This window comes from Ustilago hordei (genome assembly GCF_900519145.1).
Source record: "Ustilago hordei strain Uho2 genome assembly, contig: UHO2_contig_13, whole genome shotgun sequence".
Lineage (NCBI taxonomy): Eukaryota > Fungi > Basidiomycota > Ustilaginomycetes > Ustilaginales > Ustilaginaceae > Ustilago > Ustilago hordei.
Window position 1 is genome coordinate 563,040 of NW_024545290.1, and position 18,387 is coordinate 581,426.

The window sequence follows — 18,387 nt, forward strand, 5'->3', positions numbered from 1 at the left end:
GACACTCCGTTCAGGGGTAGCTCGGCATGATCAATATCAATGCTATGATGACACCAAGGTCTGGTGTGAGTGTTGATGATGATGAGGTTGATGATGTTGGTGATAAGGTTGGTGAGTGTTGATGAGAATGAGGTTGATGGTGTTGGTGATAAGGTTGGTGGCATCAACACGAGTGTCCAGTGTGTTGACTTGATGCTTGAAGTGATCCCCGGACCGCAGTGGACTACTGCCTTCGGTTCTATCTATATCTGGACTGCTAACCTACTATGGGCACCTACGGACGTCAGGTAGTGGTGATACAACACACACACTACGATGAGGAGCAACCTTGATAGATTGCTGCTATGCTGACTGTAACTAATGAGTACTTATGTTTCTAAAGTATTGACTAGTTGTATGGTGAATAGAGTGGATGAGGATCCACTCGACCTATGATGATGAGAAAGCATGGTTATATACCTTTTCACAGCATCGCCAGCGATGCTGCTCCTGCTCTCTCTCCAGAGAGTACCTTCTTCATCGAGTACTGCTCAGGGGCCTCTCCTGCTTGGCACCCCTGTGTCTCTTGAGTGGTGTCGACTCCTTCGACACTGCTCCTCCTCCTCATGACCTGGTGTCAACTCCTTCAACACTGCTCCTCTTCCTTTGACCAGTGACAGTTCCTTTGACTCTTGTCTCTCGAGCCCCTGAGTGGTAACCATCTGAGCTTGGTCCTCTTCGTGGCTGTGCCTGCTCCTTGAGCTTGGTCCTCCTCATGGCTGTGCCTGGCCCTCCTCACATATGGCTCGGTCCTCCTTTGCATGTGAGTCTGTAGGAGTCCATGGTCTCCATGGAGACTGCACTACGACCATGCTCTCTACTGGTGTCAACTAGATCTTCGATACCTGTGCTCCTTCCATATGAACCAGCGACCCTCCTGCTTCCTGAGCATTTAGGCCCATGACACCATTCCCTCTTCATCTGAGTGTTGATGCATGCTCCTACTCATCTCGCCCACCTGCCTGTCTTAAGTTCATCATCTGGTTGGGCCCCTTCTTCATCTGGTGGCGACCTCTCCTTGTTTGTTGTTGCCCTTTTGCCCTATCGGCAATAGAGGCTTCTCTCAAACTGATTCCTGTGAGATCTACTGTAGCGAGCATGATACTACTGATCCTACCAACTCCTGTAGTAAGACCCATGTTCCTACTGATCATGACGAGTTATGCCATAGAGCTGTTGATCCTACTGATCTCACTGAGCTCTGTCGGAACTCCATTCTCGCCCGATCCATGATGTTTGCGCAAGATCTCTTCATATGAGCTCCGTTCTTCCTGTGCATCCATCCATCCCATGACATGTAGCTTCAGACTCTTAATCAGTTGAAGTTATGCAAGACACCACTTCATCTGGGCTACGCTCTAGCTCCTTTTGCACAGGTGTATGGTAGATGCAATGCTTGAAATTTTGTGTTAACTATGACTACAAGACTGCCTATATATATGCCTTTGTTCCATCCATGAGAAAACTTTATTGTCACCTGGCTAACTGAATGCACCATGTGTTGCCTCAGCATTGTCTCCCACAAATGTCTCCTGATTGGTTGCCACATGTTGACCATGCATGCATGTCCCTTGGCCTCTTGGTGACTTGGCTTTCTCACGTGTCAGTTAAGTTCCTGGTAATTCCATCGCATCTTTAACTCTCGATCTTGCTTATCTGTGCCAAGCGTGATTGGAGCGATATTTTTCACGGGCGTGGCAAACTCGGCCGTGCTCCGTCTGTTCTTATCTCTACAGCTTCAGAAATTAAAGTGAAGAATTGGCCATCTTGAACAGTTCCGCTTCCTGGCACCTTGCTCCGTCGGTCGATTGCGGGGACTGTGGAGGATTCAAGGTCCAAGGAAAGGCGGTTTGATCGAGAAAGCTTTAGCCAGGACGACGGATCGATGAGATAAGGATCCACTGATAAGCATTTGATTCCAACGCTTCCCAGATATCGTCGCTGCTTCGACACATCGTTTGGCCAAAGAGAATCTGTAGAAGCCAATTGATATCTGTCAGGATCGTCCAGCCACAGGTGGTTACCCTGTTTCCCAAGAGATGAGTCTGTATATAAGTTTGGCTTTCTACAATTTCTCTCGTCCCGTCAACCCTTGAAGGTACCCAGTAGAAGCGTATTACAGAGACCTCCAGACCCTATCCTTTCCTCCTCTCTTCAGGCTTGCACGCAATGGCTGCAACTATCAAAGTGCTCCCCGAGGGAGCCGGCTGGGCCGTCGTTTGCGGCCTCGGTTTCTTCTTTGCTGCTTTCATGGTCCTCCTTTCCTTCATCCAGCAACGCTATACCAACAGATCCATCAAGGACACAGATGAATTCGCCTCCGCCTCTCGATCCGTCAAACCGGGCCTGGTCGCAGCGGGTATCTGCTCTGCCTGGACTTGGTCGTCGACTCTCCTACAATCCACCGCAGTTACTACAAAACTCGGGGTTTCGGGCGGCTACTGGTATGCTGCTGGCGCAACCATACAGATCCTGTTATGTTCAATCATGGCATGCCAGATCAAGCTGAACGCCCCGTTTTGCAGCACTTTCCTCGAAGTATTGAAGGTACGATGGGGCAAATTGTCGCATTGCATTTTTCTTTTCTTCGCGCTCGCAACCAACTTGCTGGTCTCGTCCCAGCTGGTAGTTGGTGGATCTGCCGTCGCTAGCACTCTTACCGGTATCCCTACTCTGGCAGCCATCTGGCTCATCCCTCTCGGTGTTGCCTGCTACGTCCTTGTTGGAGGAATGCGCGCTACTTTGCTTGCCGACTACACGCACACCGTGGGCCTTTTAATCATTATTTTTTATTTCTTTTTCAAGGTTTGGTGTACGTCGCCAACCATCGGAAGCGTGACTGAAATGGTCAAGCTTCTATCAACATCAAACACCATTCATGGTAATGCTTTTGGTAGTCCTTTGACCTTCAGAAGTACACCCGGGCTTGTGTTCGGGGTGATCAACGTAATAGGGAATTTAGGGACGGTCTTCTGCGATCAGTCGTATCACCAACGTTCGATCAGTTCACGCCCATCCTCAGCAGCTCGAGCTTTCCTCCTGGGAGGTTCGGCATGGTTTGCGATTCCTTTCCTGTTCTCCATGACCATGGGGCTGAGCGCAAGGGGCCTCCTGTTCTCCGGTGACCCGCTCATGCCAGCCCTGAGTGCTGACGACATCACTGCGGGTCTCTCTGCGCCAGCAGCGGGTGTCGCTTTGGCGGGAAGAGGTGGTGCTGTTGCTATCCTGATCATCCTTTTCCTTGCTGTCACTTCAGCCTCATCCGCCCAGCAAGTCGCTGTTGCGTCGGTGCTCACCTTCGATGTGTACAAGCCCTACATCAGGCCGAACGCAAGCAAGCGCGAAATCTTCATCATGAGCCACGCCGGTGTGCTCATCTGGGCCGTAGTAATGTCTCTCTTTGGTACCATTTTCCACTACGCCGGTATCTCTCTTGGTTGGCTCTACCTGGCTCAGGGGATCATTATCGCTCCCGCTGTCGTGCCCATCTTCTGCGGTCTGGTTTGGAAGCGTACCAACAGGCTGGCATGCATTGTCGCCATGATGGTTGGTATCCTGTGCGGTGTGGTAACATGGCTCGTAACTGCAAGCTGCCTTTACAACCAAGTCTCGGTCGCTACTACAGGAAAAGACTATCCCACCCTAGCTGGAAACGTGGTATCCCTCGGAGTCTCTGCCATCATCACGGTCGTTGGCAGCTTGCTCCGTCCAGAGACGGAAGACCACTTTGTTCTGACACGTAGCATTAACGCCCCGGAAGACGCTGTCGAGCGAATGGCGGCCAACTCTGGACTCGCCTCTCCCAGTACGCCTGATGCGGAAAAATCTCCACTTGAGAGCGAGAAGGTAGCCTACACTCTCGAGACCATTGACTACGTCAAAGCTGCTGGTCTGGATGCCGACGAGCTTCGCAAGACTCTGCGATTCACCAGCTGGGTCAGCGTAGCGGCTTGCTTCACGCTTTGCGTTCTGATCCCAGCTTGCCTTGCATCGCGAAAGGTTTGGAACTCAACCGGCTTGGCGGCTTATATCTGGCTCGGATTCATCTGGCTACTATGGACGACGCTAGCGGTGGGCGTTCTGCCTATCTGGGAGTCGAGACATGAGCTTGCCGACATCTTGAGAGGTATTGGAAAGGACATTGTCGGTAAGAACGGCAAGGTCGAGAAGGAAACCGCAAACACTTCTCTGTAGAACAACACCCGACGGTAAGGATCTCCGAGAGCCACTGAGCGTAGACATGTGTCTTCTTATACCATCCATTGTCTCAATCAAGAGGCCTCCAAGATTGGATTGGCTGTACTAGCACTGAAAAGACCAATTTGTGCGGATGCGATTGAGACAGTGAGTGGACTCGATGTGATGTGTGGATTGGCACAGTTACGACAACTATCTGCTCAGCTCGCCAAGTTCGACAGCGGTCAATGTCGGTGCTGGAGCTGAGCAGCTGACTGAGTGAGCTGCTGCCTGAGTCCGAAGCCAGCCGAAATTTCGAAAGAAAGCTTGGACCATCTCCGCATGCGCTTATCAGTGCCACACACCACTTTTGTTATCTATCATCCTCTTCAACATTATCTTTTCGACCAACACCGTAAATGACGACAAGAGACCTGTCCTGAGGGCAGTGATACACATCCACACATTCACACATCCACACATCCACACATCCACACATCCACACCATCATAGAGCAACGCGATAGCCTTGCACATCAACGGTACGATTCAGTTACGGGCAACATCAGCTACCAGCTACCATCTACCATCTACCATCTACCATCACGATGAACCGCTTCCCAGAGATTGACCCTTACGACGTGCTTGGGCTTCAGCGGGGTTGCAGCCCATCCGAGATCAAATCAGCCTACAAGAAGCTTGCACTCAAGAACCACCCAGATCGAGCACCACCTGCGGAAAAGGAACAAGCAACAGCCCGTTTCAAGATTGTCGGAGAAGCATACGAGCTGCTTTCCGATGATCGCAAACGACGAGAGTATGATGCCTTTGGGCCAGGAAGCGCTGGAGGCTTCCAAGCTTACGAAGACGACGCGAGCCGCAAACACTTCGGTACTAGCCCTAATGGCGTTCCTTTCTCTTTCATGTGGGAGTCCAGTGCGGATTCAGCAAGGAGAGCTCAGGCGGGCCGACGTGCGGGAAGACCGTTTGGTGCGGAAGGCTTCGACCCTTTCGAACTATTCAACATGATGTTCAACAAAGAGTTTGGATCTACGGGCGGCAACATGGGTGGAAGAGGTGGAGGCAGCGATCCTTTCCGAATGAACAACCCGGGCCAGCCTATGGGTGGCGGCCTGTTTGGCGACAACCATCCTTTCTTCCAGAACCATCGTAGAATGGCCGATACCATGGCCTTTGGTTTTGGAGCGCCGTCTGCATCATCACGAGCCCCTTCGGGCCCGCCCATGGGAATGCAGTCAGCAACTCGCTTCGGCCATGGCTTCGGTATGAGCAGTAGCTCATCGAGCACCATGTACGGAGGCTTCTCGGGCACCAGCCAAAGCACCACCACTCGCATCGTCAACGGCCGTAAAGAGACAGTCACTCGTAATGTCGACCATCACGGCAATGAAACCGTCCATATCTCGACGCCAGAAGGAAGCTCTGTCCATGTCAACGGTGTACAACAAGCACAGCACCCGTTACTTGGCAACGCCGCGCCATCTGGCAACTCTGCCCTTCCAAGCACAACTAACATTCCACCCACCAATGCTGCAGGAACAGCTGACAACCCGATCGTAGTAGAGTCCGAGTCGGAACGTCCAACACCATCAGCTTCTCGTACGGGGCACGGTTCGAGCAGGTTCAATCTCTGATTCGCTTCATCGCGCTCCCACAGCCTAATGTCGCTGTCTTTGGTTCCTATACCTCTTCTGTCATCTGTAACATCATCGCAACCGACTACAATGCTCATCTTTCCTACTCAAGACAGACAAACGACCAGAACACACACACACACGCGGAGTATGTTGTGTTGTGACGTCTAATTATGAGGACAATGTTTTCTTCATTACTACTGATACAATGGAATGAGTGTGACCGTGTCGCTGTTGCTAAGCACTGACAATGTTGGTCAAGGCGTGGGGAATGACACGAGCTCGATGACGAGCGTTTAGGTTGCGAGACAAGAGGCTTAGGTCTTGATGCCCTTGGCTTCCAGCATCTTGCGTTCTTCTTCTTCAATTTGCTCATCAACCTTGGCACCACGACTAGGGGAGTTACCATGCTTCCTTGCTGCATCGGTAGGCTTCTCCTGCTGCTTGGCCTGCTCGGCTTCACGAGCCTCCTTTTCCTCCTTGCCGGCCTGGGCAAGCTTGTTCTTGAGCGACTTCTCGTCCTTCGAGTCGAGAGACTGGTGTGACTCCGGCTGGCCCTTCTCGTGGTCCTTTCGGTTGTCGTCATGGTGCATACCGACATCGGGGTTGGGGCCAGGGGCGTTGCGCTGGTCACCGTCGGAGCTATAGATCGAGAAGAGGCAAAGTGGACACGGGCGTGAACATGGGAGTTCAAAACATGGAAAGCTGGCAAAGAGGATGCTCGTCGATATACTTACGTGTGGGTCTCGTACTGGGCCTTGGTCGACATGTTTGCTGATGTGTATATTGGAAACAAAGATGTGGTGTGGGAAGAGAAATACAACTCGAATCAGTCAGAAGTTATATATACGTCCAGGCCAGTAATTCTCTCATAGGGCGTGCACGCTGACGCTCGGCAGCATGCTTCTGCAGACAAGATTCAGATTAGGAGCCAGAAGCGGGACAAGACAGGACTATACGCTGCCTTGCAGCAGCAAAGCACCTAGCTGTGGACCCGGAGTGAGGCTCGGGAAGCAACGTTTCTAACTTTGGCTTCGCAGTCGGCTAGGGAAGGGCACAAGCGAAGCAATGCAATCCGGTGCGGCTACCACTCAGCAATGCAGCTGCACAGAGAAGAGCGGCCTCACGTCATTAGCTACTCCAGATCAGTCGCCGGACGGTGAGAAGAAAAGCTCGAAGCTGAAAATAGCAGCCGCAGTCGAAAGCGGGCTACAGATAGTCAGACATTGTGGTAAGCGGCCGTCGATCCTGCCACTTGAACGCTCTTGCTGTTGTGATTGGTGGCGACAAGGATGCTGCTCACAAGTGCGTCATCAAGCGTGGTGTGGGAGGCGAGACGCGTCGAACGTATCGGCGATTTCGACCTGTGACTATGCGATTCAACCTTGCTCTGAATTGTTGAAAGTGTCGATCTCACAGTCCGAATATCGGGCGGTGCCAAGCTTAATTTTTGCAAGATCTGGACCGCCACGTTGGACCCTGAGCAAGTTTTGGTGAGTGCCAGCTTTCTTACATGCCTCGCTCGAGCCCACCTCATAGGGTCATCAGTACAAGCACTTTCCTTGATTCTTGAACCCATGCCCCCCCCCATGTGCACGTCTTGATATGCACAACAAGTCCTCGCAAAAGTCTCCGCCCGGAGGCGCAGAGGTCAATCATACCCTTCCTTACATCGCCAGAAGGTCGCGGTCTCGTCCTTCTTCATCAAAATTTAGCAGCCACCAGCAACGTGCTCTGGGTCAGGACTCGGACGAGGACGCCACAACCATCCAAATGGACCAGTACGAGCTAGGTCAACGGCCGAGCAAGCGGTATGCAGACGCCGTTGAAGATGACGATGACGAGCATGAGCAAGGCGAGAATGCTCTTATGCTCGGACCCGCGTCAGCGTCGGGAGCAGGTGCGGATGAAGAGGCATACGAGCTAGGCCGCAGCAAGTCAAGACATCGTGCTGGCCGCAGACATGTCTCGACAGGTTCGATATCTGAAAAGTATGATCCTGATGATCCTATGCACCTTGTCAGCAAGGCGGTGCCCGAGCATGACGACCCCACCCTTCCGGCACTAACGTGGAGAGCACTTGTTATCGGTACCTTTTTCTGTATCATCGGTGCTGCGATAGCACAACTCTTCTTCTACAAGTCCAACTCGCCTTCTTTCAGCAGCTACTTTGTTATCTTGACGTCCCTGCCAATGGGCCGATGGCTAGCAAATCGTCTACCAGAACGAACGATTCGAGTCGCCAAGTGGTCAGTGCAGCTTAACCCGGGACCGTTCAGCATCAAGGAGCACATGCTTGTCGCCATCATCGCCTCTTCCGGCGCCACATCAGCCTACGCCAGTGATATTATCAACATCCAGGAACTCTTCTACCATCAGCACATGAATTGGCTTTCGTCCTTGACCCTTCTCATCACTACCCAGGTGCTTGGCTTTGGTTTTGCTGGGATGGTGACCAATTTGCTCGTCAAGCCGACTTCAATGATCTGGCCCAGCACCCTCGTTACTACTTCACTCTTCCACACACTACACGACAAGGAGGCACCCAATACCCGCGCTCGACTCCGCCTCTTCGCATTCGCCTTTGTCGGAATCTACATGTATCAATTCCTGCCAGCCTTGATCGCACCCACCTTGTCCAGCGTAGCGATGCTCTGCTTGGTCGACAACAAGATCCCAGCCTTCCGATTCCTCAGCTCTGGCTACCATGGTCTCGGCTTCCTCAATCTCACTTTTGACTGGAACGCAGCTGGTATGAGCGGACCGTTCTACCAGCCATGGTGGGCAGCGCTCAACTTCTTTGCTGGATTCGCAGGCATGATGTACATCGTCATGCCTATCCTCTATTGGGGCTTTAACTTTTGGAATGCTCAGGACTTCCCCGAAATCCTCAGCGCTGGGCTGTACGACAAGGAGCACAAGAAGTTCGCAGTCGATACACTGCTCAATAAGGACAACACCCTCAATGCAAACGCGTGGGTAGAGCAGAAACCTATGCTCCTCACACCGTACTTTGCGCTCTCGTACGGTCTTGGCTTTGCAACCCTGACAAGCACTGTCACTCACGTCTTGCTGTGGCACTGGAAGGACATTAAGAAGGCTGCCAGCAATGCCGTCCACGATGATGTGCATAATCGCCTAATGCGAGCCTACGAACCTGTCCCTCGCAAATGGTACGCCACCACCTTTGCGCTCTCTACTACAGCCTCCATTATGCTGGTTGTGTTGACGCCAGCATTGCAGTTGCCAGTGTGGGCCCTCCTGCTTGCCATCTTCATGGGCCTCCTCTTCATTGCTCCTCTTGGCATCCTCAGAGCGGTCTCGGATACAGGTGTTGGTCTCAACATCATCTCTGAGTTTGTCATCGGATACATCATGCCGGGCAACCCGATCGGTAACATCTTGTTCAAGACTATGGCATACATGTCCCTCAACCAAGCACTTGACTTGGTCAACGATCTTAAGCTCGGTCACTACATCAAGATTCCGCCCAAGCACATGTTCGTTACACAGCTGTGGGGAACCATGGTAGGATGCGTGGTCAATTTGATCGTCGTCAACATTGTTCTCGATCCCGCTTCAGGCTACCGCGCCTTCCTGGATGGCACAATTGAAGACCCTTCAGGTCAGTGGGATGGACGAAAAGTGCACATCTTCTTCTCAGCTTCTGTCATTTGGGGTCTTGTCGGACCAGCAGAGTTCTTCTCTGGCGATTATCGCAAACTCTACTCTGGCTTCCTCGTTGGTGCGCTTCTGCCGCTCATTCCATACTTGCTGTTCAAGAAGTACAAGACAAAGTGGCTGCCAAAGGTCGCCTTTCCCATCATTCTGCATTCGGCCGCCTTGCCTCCAGCTGTGCCGACAAATGTCATCATGACTGGCTTCTTCTTCTCCTGGCTCTCACAGAAGCATCTCCGCGAAAAGCACCCGGTCTGGTTCGAAAAGTTCAACTACGTCTTCTCAGCAGCGTTGGATGCCGGTGCAAGTGTCAATGCTCTAACCATCTTTGTGCTGACATTGACACTGCTCAAGTACGCTCCGGTTCCGCATTGGGCCGCGAACCCTTTGCAAGATGCCGAACATTGCAGACCTACATAGACTTTCTTGTTGCCTTTTTAAGATGCTTGCAATCCATTTTCTAGTTCTGTTTCCATCGACGCCGACCGCATTCCTTCATGCACGGTGTGAAACGCTTCGCAGTCTGAATGGCAGGTTCGCTGTTGACCATGTCGTGACCACAAACCATGGATATTGGGAATGAAATCTGATGCCGAAACGAAGGAGCGGGTCAATACTAACACAAATACACAAAAGATGAAAAGAGACAATGCCGGAACGAATGTGGTGATGATGTAAGAGTCCTGAACGGTAGAGCTGACAAGTAGCAGATTGCTTGAGCTTAGTAGCCACCACGTCCGCGACCTCGGCCACCGAATCCACCGCCACGACCACCAGCACCACCACGTCCACCTCCAAATCCACCACCTCGTCCGCCGCCGAAACCTCCGCCACGACCACCGCTGAATCCGCCGCCGCGTCCACCACCGAAACCACCACGTCCGCCGGGAGCACCACGTCCACCGCCAAAGCCACCTCGGCCTCTTGGTGCACCACGACCACGGGGAGCACCACCAGCACCGCCTCGCCCGCCCTTCTTCTTTGGTGCTTTTGTCAATGATTTAGGTTTTGGCAAGAATCGCTCGATTGGCAAGAGCTTCTCGCCGGAAATGTAGACCTTGTCGTCGGTCTTGAATGATGTTGCAACCATGCCTGGGTCCATCTTGATTGTGAAATAGACCTCGTTGATAGGTCCGAGAATCTCGTCGACCTTGCCGATCTGAGACTTGTTTTCGAGGCTGTTGGGTTGCATGAAAGAGGAGAGTTCAGAGCAAAAGATTGTAAGTGAAAGTCAGCATAAAGTCCGCAAAAAGAAGCAGTGAAAGGCGAGCCAAGGGAGCCGACAGGGCTTCTCTGACAATTCTGAGGGTGCTGTTGAATCTGCGCCAGATGTACGTACTAGATAGGAGCATTGAAGTATGGGACGTGCTTAGCATCGGTCGATTGGCAAAGCATCTCGCCCTCAACGGCGTGAAGGAAGGAACCCATGGGCTGCACTGCCTCGGGAGGGCCAGCGTTGGCATATCCACCACGTCCTCCACCGCCAAAGCCACCTCGACCACCTCGCGATGAGAAGCCGCCACGACCTCCGCGGTCACCTCCTCCTCGTCCTCCACGGAACGACATCGTATATGTGAGTAATAAGTGACGCGGATCTTCGGTGCGATGCGGGTTCCTGTCAAGTTATCGATGTAGGAGCGAGGAAGATGCTGATCCGCTCTGCTGTCGTCAAGAGTTGTCGCGGCTGAGGTGTAGGAATGGTGATGGTGAGCAAGCTTGCTCGGTGTTAGGATCATGTTCCTCCAGGGTCAGCCAAAGGTTTCTGTGCGTAAAACGTCCAAAAAAGTCAAAAATTTCCCTAAAAGCGGTTCTTCTGAAGAGGGCAAATCCCCAGCGAAAAAATCGGAGCCGACTCTTTTCGAAATACAGTAGAGCAACCCTTTCTCGCACGAGTCAGAGTTCACCCTCCACAGGCTCCAGCAATGCAGGGTCCAGCTTGAAAAGTCAAAAAGCCGATTCACTTGTCGCAACCTCACCACCACAACCTCACCACCACAACCTCACCACCGCAACCTCACCCTTCTGGGCCACTTCCTACATCGTCAGTACGGCAAGCGCTTGCTATAAGATCGATTATGATCACGAACCTGGCCACCAGGCTGGACAAAACTACAGGACGCTGATTGATTAGCATGTCTCTGTCGGACCTGTTCAACATCTCACAAACTGTCCGTCGAGACAAGGCGCGGGAGCAGGACCTCCTTCCAGTTCCAACTTCAAGCAGAGCCGCATCAGCTCGACTTTGTAACATCTGCTACGCACAACCCGCAACGTACAACTGTCCGAGATGCAACGTTCCGTTCTGCTCGCTGATCTGCTTCCGCAGACGCGAGCATCAAGACTGCTCGGCTGCCTTCTCTTCGTCTGCTATCAGCCTTGCTGTCGGTTCCCCTGAGCTCTTGGCAGAGGATGGCGACCGGCAAAAGGTTGTCGGCATCCTGGATCGTCTCGAGAAGGATGCAAGAGCGACGCGACAGAGACAAGAGGATACACAAGAGGAAGAAGAAAGCGACGATGACGAGGACATTGACCAGGCTGCTGGTCTAAGAGCCAACATCACGGCTGACCAAATCGAATCTGCTTCGTCTGAGGCTCTCCTTGCGATGCTCACTCCCAAGGAAAAGCAGAAGTTCTTGGAGGCCATCAAGGATCCACAAACTGCATCTCAACTCATGCAGCGACTGGAAAGGAAGGCCGATCGTCTGGCGCCAGTGGAGACTTCAGCCACGAAGCAAGGTGTCCTGATAGCCGCACAGTCGCCTCCCGATCGCGCTCCAACCCAGCCTGCTCCCAAGAGGGCATGGCAGTCCACTCCATGGTTTGAGACTTCAGATGCCTGTCCCGACTTTTCCAGTCGAGACCCGGACGAGGTATTTGCGTTCAGCGCATCGCTCGAGAAGATTTTGCGAGGGCAAAGCGCGGCCTCGACGAGGAGCGGAGGTCCTGCCCCCGTCAACCTGGTCTACAACCTTTATGCTGTGCTCATGGCATATGCGTATACGCTCCGACATCTAGACATCGCAAGCCTGTCGGGCCTGACAAAGCCCCTCGCATCCAGCAAACCAGCTTCGGCGCTTTTGTCTGCATCAGCGCCGACTCCGGACTCGACATGTCTGGTCCGATCTCTTCTCGAGTCACTGCAAGAAAACAACGATGATGACGAGCCACCGCCGCTCGAGCCAGATGATCCGGTTGACGAACCAGCCTCACTGCCGACCTCGTCGCATGTCGACTTGGTACCTGTTTCAGCCTCGAAAACTCGAGTGGACGCCGACGCGTCTCTGGCCGCCACAGCCCTGGAAAAGCTGGTTCACTTGGTCCCATTCCTTCCATCCCAGCCCATCCAACGCAAAGAGCACTCACAGCATGTGCCAGCCGGTAGGGATCCTAGCAAACTGGCTTTCACGTCGCTGGATGATGCATCCATGTGGCTGCTTTCACGGCTCTCGTTGGACGCAGAAGTTGGCCCAGGCGGTGCCGACGCTATTAATCTGCAGCTGTTGCAAGATCTCAGTCAACTCCTTGCACGCGAACAGCTTCTACCAACTTTCGCTCACCAAGACGACGTCGAGCCACGGTTCCTCATAGTAGCCAAGCTTTGCTCTCTGCCCTGCCAACAGGCATTCATCGCCGCCCAGATGCCGTCGCTGACCAATGCGATCGCAGATCTGCATTTTTTCCTCGAGGACCTTGCAGCGCATGCATCCTCTCACGACCCGCTCCTAACGTGGTCGAGCAAATCCTTGAGACTGGCGCAGCGAAAGCTCTGCTTCTACTTCTGCAGTTCGATCCTTAGCGATCAGGCAGCGACGACTAGAACCAGCTCAAATATCCGTGAAGAAGCGCTTGTGCATGAAGAGAGATTGCGTCGACGAATCGAGGTGAAGGACCAGGCAGATAAGCTGGCTTCGGCCATAAGCAAGCTTCAATAGATTTACTTGACACAGAAAACCATCGAATGATGACCCAAGAGATCAGCTTTCCTTGTCTTTTGTATTTGTACCTTCACCATGAGCCAGCGACTTCAATTCGTATATTACAGCACGCATCACTGACGATCGGGGATGTGACAGAATGACAGACTATCTGCAATGAGAGCTTTGCACAACGTAACAAGCAGAACAGTAACGAGACAAGATGCGAGATACTAGGCAAGACACAAAGACGAACCACGGCAGGGATCCTGTTGTCGAAAGACCCGGATGGTTGAAAAAGCCTGACAACCTCTGATCACGCCTCGTAGATGACGTGCATCGAAGTGTTGATGGGAAGAGGATAGCCATTGCCCTGGTTGCTAACCAAGTACGGCAGCTTCTCGTTCGCGGTCGGTCCAGCATCGTTGACGACGGGAGGAGGTCCAGCTGGTGCCATAGCAAGACCAGAGTGTTTGAAGAACTGCTTGGCGATGGCAGGAAGGGCCACTTCGAGGATCAATTGTGTGGGAGTGTCACCGAGACCGAGACAAACGGGAGTCTTGCTGCTGGGCGAAAAGCGCTCAGGGTCCTGAGAGAGATGAGGGTCACGATAGAGAGCCGAAGGCGAGATGTAGACGCCATCGCCGACCTGAACGTGAACCTTGTTACCATCAACGTCAGGAAGACCAACAGCCTGAAGGGCAAACTTGCCCTGCGGAGGAGTGATGCTGTTGAGACGGTAAGCCTCCATGATGCGGTTGCGCAGCTCTGCGTTCGAGGCTGGCTCGTTCTTCTGAGCAAGCGTATACACGGCCGAGAGATGCTCCACGTTCTCCTCATCCAAGAACCACTTGAAAGCCTGCATCAGTACGAGCGAGTGAGTAGCCGTCATCGACACCATCATGTGCAGACAGTCCTTGACGAGCTCGTCGTTGTTCTTGCCGGACGCAAACAGAGTGTGGTAGAACTGCTTGGCTAGGTCGTTGACAGCAATGTTGCCGGGTCCGCCGACAACGTTGGAGATGCCCTGAACGAGCGAAAAGACGGGCGAAAGGAGGCCATCGACGGTGTGGAGACGAGCCCAGATGAGGTTTTTGAGACGACGGGTGCAGACTTCGGCCTGTTCCTCGAGCTGCCAGGTCTGATGACCTTGGAAGTCAAAGGAGCCGTACATGGCGTAGGCAAGTGGTTTGGCAAGTGTAGCAAAGAGGTCCTGAGGCGACACTCCGAGTTGCATTCCGTGGCTGCCGCTTGTGGGCAGTGCGAAGAGGATCGAGGTAAACTGGGCTGAGACGGTGTTGACTACCTCGAGTAGATCGACAATCCTCTGGCGACCCGAAGGCGAGAAGGAGACGCTGTGCTCCTTCATGAGCGTGTCGGTGTTGATGCTGTAGAAGTCCGACACCTCGTCTTGCCAACGCGGGATCGAGTGAATCGCCGAGGTCATGAGGTTCTCGTCGTACTTGGTCGAAGGCAGAGGAACAAAGTAGCGGCTGTCTTCGAGGATGTGCTTGCTAGCAGAGTACGATTCGATGACGTGCCAGTTGCGGGCGGGAGCTGGGTAGGAGGTATCGTAGTGCTCGAGGGTGCGCTTCTCCTTCAGCATGCTGATGGTCCTGTCCGGTACACGGAAGGGGAAGAGCGCGTAGATTGAGTTGTACGGGAACTGACCGGGTAGCGTCGACATGATGAGCTTGCCCATGAGACCGTGCGAGCCGGACTGAGGCGTGGTGCAGTAGTGGTAACCTTGGCTCGTCAGGTTCGAGGTGGAGAAGTCGTTCGTGTAGAAGCGATCCCCTCGAGTGAGAGCAGCAGCGTCGCTGAGGATACCTCGCGAGATAGTGTAGCCGGGGCAAAGACCACTTCCAGGAATACTGGGCTTGGCCTCTTCGGCCATGAGGCCTGGGTAGAGCTCGAGATTCTCAATGTCGCCGTACAGCATCTCGGCCGCCTTGTACACCTTGGGGTCAGGGTTCCACTCGCTGAAGGATGAGTAGGTCTTGAGACCCAAGAAGTGTCGGAACTCGTTCATGGTGCAGAGCGCCCAATCTTTGCGAGCCGTGAGCATGCCGAGGATCTCAATAGGACGGAACCAGCTAGGGTGACCGCGAGCACGGAAAGCAGCAGCGACGTCCTGGACGGCATCCTTGATGACTTGGGCGAGAAGACCATCATTGAATTTGCCCTGGCCGTCCCTCTCCCAGTTGTGAAGGTTCCATTCGCTCGGATCGGTGTGATGGAATTGAGACTTGAGCGCGGCGGCTGCCTCAACAAACTCGCGCGAAGAGACCTCTTCGGGTCTCTTACCAGGGAATTGCGACTCGAGGAAGTCGTTCATCCACTCCTCGTCCATGCGCGAGACGGCTGCATGCCAGCGGTACAACACAGAGAACTCGGCAGCGACCGAGTTGCCAATGCCACGCTCCAGACTGCCGACGCCACCAAAGTTTTTAATCTGATCTAGAGGATTGACGTACCACTCGGCATCGTTGGTGTTGAGGATGACCGGTATGTAGTCGCGGAGGATGATGTGCAAAAAGAGACCACAGTTGACGAGGCGAGCGATGCCAAAGAGCTCTTCGTCGAGTGACTCGCCTTCGAGGTCATCGAAACGGTGGGCCTCGTTGATTTCGTAGATTCGCTTGGCAATGATGTTGTGGCTACGGCTGAAGAGGACGGCAAGCGCAGCGGTGGCAGGTGGCATCATGGCCATACGCCAATCGCCGACAGTGTCGGCTTTGAGAAGACCAAGTGTGCCAGTACGGACTCGTTGCAGCTCCTCCATGTTGGCACCGTAGACCACCTGCAGATCGAGATAGGATGAGTGTTGGTTGATGGCCGAGTGAGCAGCGGGTTCTCGTGTAGTCGAGAAGATGTCGTGTATGATGATGTTGGCAAAGTTGAAGAGGAGAGAGCTGATGCCTGTGGGGTGGGGCTCGAAGCTGTCACGCGCCAGGAGCAAATCGTAGACGGTGCCTGGGTCGGGTAGGTTGACCATCTGAGGTTGAGTTCGCTGAACGTTGCGCGAGTAGGGCTGGTTGGAAGCACCAAGCTTTGGGTTCATGATATTGTTGTCCGAACCATCTGCCCGTCGGAATCGATGGGCGCGACCCATGAACGAGACAGGCGGATGAGGCAAATTGCCCCAGATGATGCCGATGAGTGCATCAGAGAGTTTCTGGCTGATGTTGGAAGCGACGGGCATGCTAGCAAGCAACGTGATGAGCTGCTCAAGAAGCAACTTGCGATCGTCCAAGCCTCGGGCCGAGAGACCTGAGAGGATGAGATTAGGAGCTTGACCGAGAAGCTTGACATCGCTGACGATTCGGGTACGGTTTAGCTGGTCGAGAAGCGACTGCATCTGCTCGACAGCCGTGTTGGACGCCGAGGAGGTCTTTCGCTGTGCCCGCGTCATGGTCGACTGTGCCCGCTTACGAACCTCGGTGGCTGAGAGACGAGCGGTATCTGTGGTCTGGTGCACCTTGTCCTGGACCAAGGACTTGAGCTGTGAAGCAGAGAGTGTTTGGAAGACAGGACGAGACGGCAGCAAATAGTCGAGAAAAGAATTGGAAAAGGCATCCAAAGTGGGCTGGTGGCATGAGATACTCACCGGAGAAACCTTGTCTGTGGTCATGGTGGCCATGATCAAGGACTATGGGAGCTGCAGAAGCCTATGGCTGGCCGAGGGGATGTCAGTAGGTTATGAACGGTCTCGAGAGCTTGCTTGCTAAGCGGAAATGTGGTGATGATGTCCAAGGGGTATTGGTAGTGGCGTGAACAGGATCCATGCGGTTCCAAGTGAGCAGAGTAGGAAGAGGACAGGGGTTGGGGATAGCAATGTCAAGAAGAGACGAGGATATGCATGCCAAAGCAAGAGGGCAACAGTCGACAAGAGGTGCGGCTGGTCTCAGGAGCAGGCCTCAAGGCGGTTACGGTTATATACCTTGCGCCCTCGAGGCAGCGGAGAAGTGTTGAAGAGGGGCAAGCCAGAGCCACAGTCTCGTGGGCTTCTTGCGCCGCTAGAACGGCATCTCGGCTAGGAAAGCTGAGTGGACCCTGTCGGCAATCCCGAAGCGGCAGAAGAGAGAGAGAGAGAGAGAGAGAGAGAGAGAGAGAGAGAGGCTTTCTCCAAGGTCATGTGCCTTCCAAGAAGAAATAAGGAGTAAGGAGAGAAGAACCGTGAGAACGTGGCGCAATCGGCAACAGGCATGAAGCGTTTGCTCTGAGAGAATGAACAGTTGGCATCAGGCGGTGGCCGTATTGTACTCGTCGCTGTGCCTGCGTGATGGAGCGCTTGCTGCTCCTCTCGCTCATCTTGGAGCTTGGAACTTGGAGCACTTTTCTGGTCCCGACCCATGCGAAGCGATCCCGTGTCAAAGGTGGGAAATTCGAAAGCTTAAGCTTATTTTGCCGGCCATTTCAATGCACATTTGGGAAGAAATGCCAGAGAGAAGAAGCGCCAGAGAAAGAGAGAAGAAACACGCTGTTCGGCAAATCCGAAGTCGGAGCCTTCTTTCTTTTTGGCCATATAGGCGAGCTGCGGTGACAGGACAGGTAAGAAAGAGATCTTTGGCTCGTGTGGTTTTGTGCCTGCCATCGGTGGCAGCAAGTTGTGCGCTTCTTGACAACGCAAATCGGGCGCCTGGATAGAGCCAACTTTGCTTCACACGAGACCAACGTCGGATCAGCCAGATGTCTTGTTGCTATCCAGCTTGAGCCAGAATCGCCGAGGCTGGCTTACAAGCTTTCACCATGCCGCTCATCGAAGCCAACACGGAACGAAGCCGACTCCTATCTGACCGGCTGTGCGTGGACAGTCGACGATCGCCAGCTCAGGCGGATCGGACCAGTCTATCGCTATTTTCTTTGCATAGCAAAGCGATCCGCTTGAACTCGTTCAAGATCTTCTGTCCAGCTCGCCAGTTC

At 53.4% G+C, this 18,387-nt stretch overlaps 7 protein-coding genes across 7 annotated transcripts; 4 read left to right on the plus strand and 3 right to left on the minus strand.

Annotated features, from left to right (window-relative positions):
• Positions 1 to 2,208: 2,208 nt before the first annotated feature.
• On the plus strand, positions 2,209 to 4,233 carry UHO2_05428 (putative DUR3 - Urea permease; the record flags this gene model as incomplete). Its single annotated transcript, XM_041560244.1, has 1 exon — positions 2,209 to 4,233. The coding sequence occupies one exon, from the start codon at positions 2,209 to 2,211 to the stop codon at positions 4,231 to 4,233; it is 2,025 nt and encodes a 674-aa protein (XP_041416178.1).
• A 589-nt stretch (positions 4,234 to 4,822) lies between these two features.
• On the plus strand, positions 4,823 to 5,869 carry UHO2_05429 (uncharacterized protein; the record flags this gene model as incomplete). Its single annotated transcript, XM_041560245.1, has 1 exon — positions 4,823 to 5,869. The coding sequence occupies one exon, from the start codon at positions 4,823 to 4,825 to the stop codon at positions 5,867 to 5,869; it is 1,047 nt and encodes a 348-aa protein (XP_041416179.1).
• Positions 5,870 to 6,186: 317 nt separating this feature from the next.
• On the minus strand, positions 6,187 to 6,638 carry UHO2_05430 (uncharacterized protein; the record flags this gene model as incomplete). Its single annotated transcript, XM_041560246.1, has 2 exons — positions 6,187 to 6,511; positions 6,607 to 6,638. The coding sequence occupies 2 exons, from the start codon at positions 6,636 to 6,638 to the stop codon at positions 6,187 to 6,189; spliced, it is 357 nt and encodes a 118-aa protein (XP_041416180.1).
• Positions 6,639 to 7,474: 836 nt separating this feature from the next.
• UHO2_05431 (putative OPT1 - High-affinity glutathione transporter) lies at positions 7,475 to 9,967 on the plus strand (the record flags this gene model as incomplete). Its single annotated transcript, XM_041560247.1, has 1 exon — positions 7,475 to 9,967. The coding sequence occupies one exon, from the start codon at positions 7,475 to 7,477 to the stop codon at positions 9,965 to 9,967; it is 2,493 nt and encodes an 830-aa protein (XP_041416181.1).
• A 301-nt stretch (positions 9,968 to 10,268) lies between these two features.
• UHO2_05432 (putative nucleolar rRNA processing protein GAR1) lies at positions 10,269 to 11,113 on the minus strand (the record flags this gene model as incomplete). Its single annotated transcript, XM_041560248.1, has 2 exons — positions 10,269 to 10,725; positions 10,887 to 11,113. 2 exons carry the CDS (start codon positions 11,111 to 11,113, stop codon positions 10,269 to 10,271), a joined length of 684 nt encoding a protein of 227 aa, XP_041416182.1.
• A 566-nt stretch (positions 11,114 to 11,679) lies between these two features.
• On the plus strand, positions 11,680 to 13,479 carry UHO2_05433 (uncharacterized protein; the record flags this gene model as incomplete). Its single annotated transcript, XM_041560249.1, has 1 exon — positions 11,680 to 13,479. The coding sequence occupies one exon, from the start codon at positions 11,680 to 11,682 to the stop codon at positions 13,477 to 13,479; it is 1,800 nt and encodes a 599-aa protein (XP_041416183.1).
• Positions 13,480 to 13,777: 298 nt separating this feature from the next.
• UHO2_05434 (uncharacterized protein) lies at positions 13,778 to 17,095 on the minus strand (the record flags this gene model as incomplete). The annotated part of the gene is made up of 1 exon (XM_041560250.1): positions 13,778 to 17,095. The coding sequence occupies one exon, from the start codon at positions 17,093 to 17,095 to the stop codon at positions 13,778 to 13,780; it is 3,318 nt and encodes a 1,105-aa protein (XP_041416184.1).
• Between the last annotated feature and the right edge of the window lie 1,292 nt (positions 17,096 to 18,387).